Source organism: Rhagoletis pomonella, unplaced genomic scaffold (assembly GCF_013731165.1).
Source record: "Rhagoletis pomonella isolate Grant_MI unplaced genomic scaffold, Rhpom_1.0 Rhpom_scaffold_01810, whole genome shotgun sequence".
NCBI lineage: Eukaryota > Metazoa > Arthropoda > Insecta > Diptera > Tephritidae > Rhagoletis > Rhagoletis pomonella.
In genome coordinates this window covers 12,302-14,261 of record NW_023460364.1, presented here as the reverse complement: position 1 = coordinate 14,261, position 1,960 = coordinate 12,302, and the positions used below count along the sequence as shown (strand labels likewise).

At 44.8% G+C, this 1,960-nt stretch overlaps 2 protein-coding genes across 3 annotated transcripts in view; one reads left to right on the top strand and one right to left on the bottom strand.

The window, feature by feature from the left end:
• Positions 1–1,960, top strand: part of LOC118752753 — a 31,434-nt gene that overhangs the window by 21,952 nt on the left and 7,522 nt on the right. The window lies entirely within an intron of this gene.
• LOC118752755 (TWiK family of potassium channels protein 7-like) overlaps positions 1–1,960 on the bottom strand; it is a 5,813-nt gene that overhangs the window by 1,371 nt on the left and 2,482 nt on the right. The window contains exon 2 of one of the 2 annotated variants that reach the window (XM_036487628.1): positions 15–492. In XM_036487628.1, the coding sequence (XP_036343521.1) occupies positions 15–492 (478 nt within the window). The remainder of the gene's footprint in view (positions 1–14; positions 493–1,960) is intronic. The other variant, XM_036487629.1, reaches the window with a different exon arrangement.

The window sequence follows — 1,960 nt, the reverse complement described above, 5'->3', positions numbered from 1 at the left end:
GCGGCAGCGCCAAGGACCAGCGTAGAGTATGCGCGCTGCCGCTGCGCGTGTGGCCAGAGTGTACGGAGGAGAGTGGTGAGTGCTCAGCGGCATAGCTGAGCGCATCCTCAGCCGGGGGACGCACGTAGCAGTAGGGCAAGTGTGCCGATTGCGTGGAAGGCGCTGTTTGTTGCTGCGCAGACGTTGCTGAACTCGTCGAATGCTGTTGCTGCTGCTGCTGTTGTTGGTGATGTTTTTGTAGCTGTTGCAGCTTAAGATTGCACTTTTTATCGGAGACCTGTTGTCGGCTGAAGCCACAAATTGTGTGTCGTTTATTTGTGGATGCGCGACAAAAGCAACAACAGAGCAGACGCTCGCAAAATCCGCTCGCCAACTTGGCCAGTATGCTGCCGATGCTCGAGAGATAAACCAAGGTGAGTGGTATGCCCAGTGTGGCATACACAATGGTCACCATGCGGCCAAGTGTGGTGCGTGGCGTGATAGTGCCATAGCCTGGAACGAGAGAAGAAATTGATATGTAAATAGTTGATGGAAGGATCTTGGAAGGAAATGCTGCTTAATTTTAATCACTCAAAATTGAGTAAAAAACTTGAATCGCTGAGCCACTAGATGCGGTCGAACCCGAAGAAAGTCGCCCTTTCATACCGTCGGTTATTCGGAGCTTAACGGAGATCTAACATCGTCAGTCCTACTACCCATCTTTCGAGGAAGGCAGTTACCGGCTGGATTTCGACACAAAAACTAAGGACGGAGTAGAATTTAACAACGTACGAAGGATGGAATACTATCGACGACCTCATTTAGCCTTTTCTTTGCAAAACTGCGCTTACTACCTTGGAGAATTCCAATTAGCCCTACACGCCGCAGATTTTTCACTGCCCTAGACTATAAACCATCTGAACACTGTTATCGATGGAGTTAAAATTTCGACCACAAGCACCCTGATACTTTTAATAGCCTCGTATTATACTTCGCGAAACTTACAGCAGTAAGTAATGAACCCGGTAGCAGACACAAGGCCCTCAGTCCGCTGGGCTGCAATTTTCCACCTACGTACCTATCGGCTGGACTGTACTAAACTAAGTAAGTTGACTAACGGCAGACCGTTGACACTCCAGCCGTTCGGCGTAATACCTTTGTTTGCCTCCTTATGATTGAAGAATATCTACACAATGAGTTACTAAAGCCTTCAATGAAGCAGCACAACATATCAAATTAATAACATACATTCAAGAAGCACTTGTTTCCGTCCCACCCATTTCCGTTGCACCATCTCCGTGTGCAATTTCCGTTGAATTTGCCAATTTACTACCAACCAACCAACCGCCGCTAAAGAGGTCTCACTTAAAAAAAAAATCTTGGAATAAGTTACGACCGACAAGTGAACTAAAGGGTGAACACACCAAAACTGCGACACTTAGAAATTACTACCAGAAACAAACTAGAAGGCTTTGAAATTATTTTTTTTTGTATTATATAACTTGGAAGTTTAGGTGTTATTAAAATGTTAAAATATTAGTTATTATTTGCTCCATATGCAAGTGATCGGTATTTTCATCGCACACGCGCCATCATTTTCTGCACGACTGCATCATCGACATTACGCGATGCGCACAACTACTTTATTTTGCACTCTTCAATAATTTTCACTCTTTCACCTCTTTTCTTCAAGATTCCTTTGACAATTGACCAATGTTCCCCAATAGGACGTGGCTCTGGGCTATTGGCTGGATTGCAGTCGTGAGGTACAAAATTGATGTTATTTGCATTATACCACGGCAATGTGTCTTTGGCATAGTGGCAGGTTCCCATGTCCGCCTAGAACGATGGCCTACTCCTTATCTGTTGATAAATGACAGAAGACGCCTTTTGAGGCACTCATCCCGATAAACTTGATCATTCATTGTCCCGGATAGTCATGTAAAACTCTCTTTGTTCTTATATAATCCTCTCTTTGATC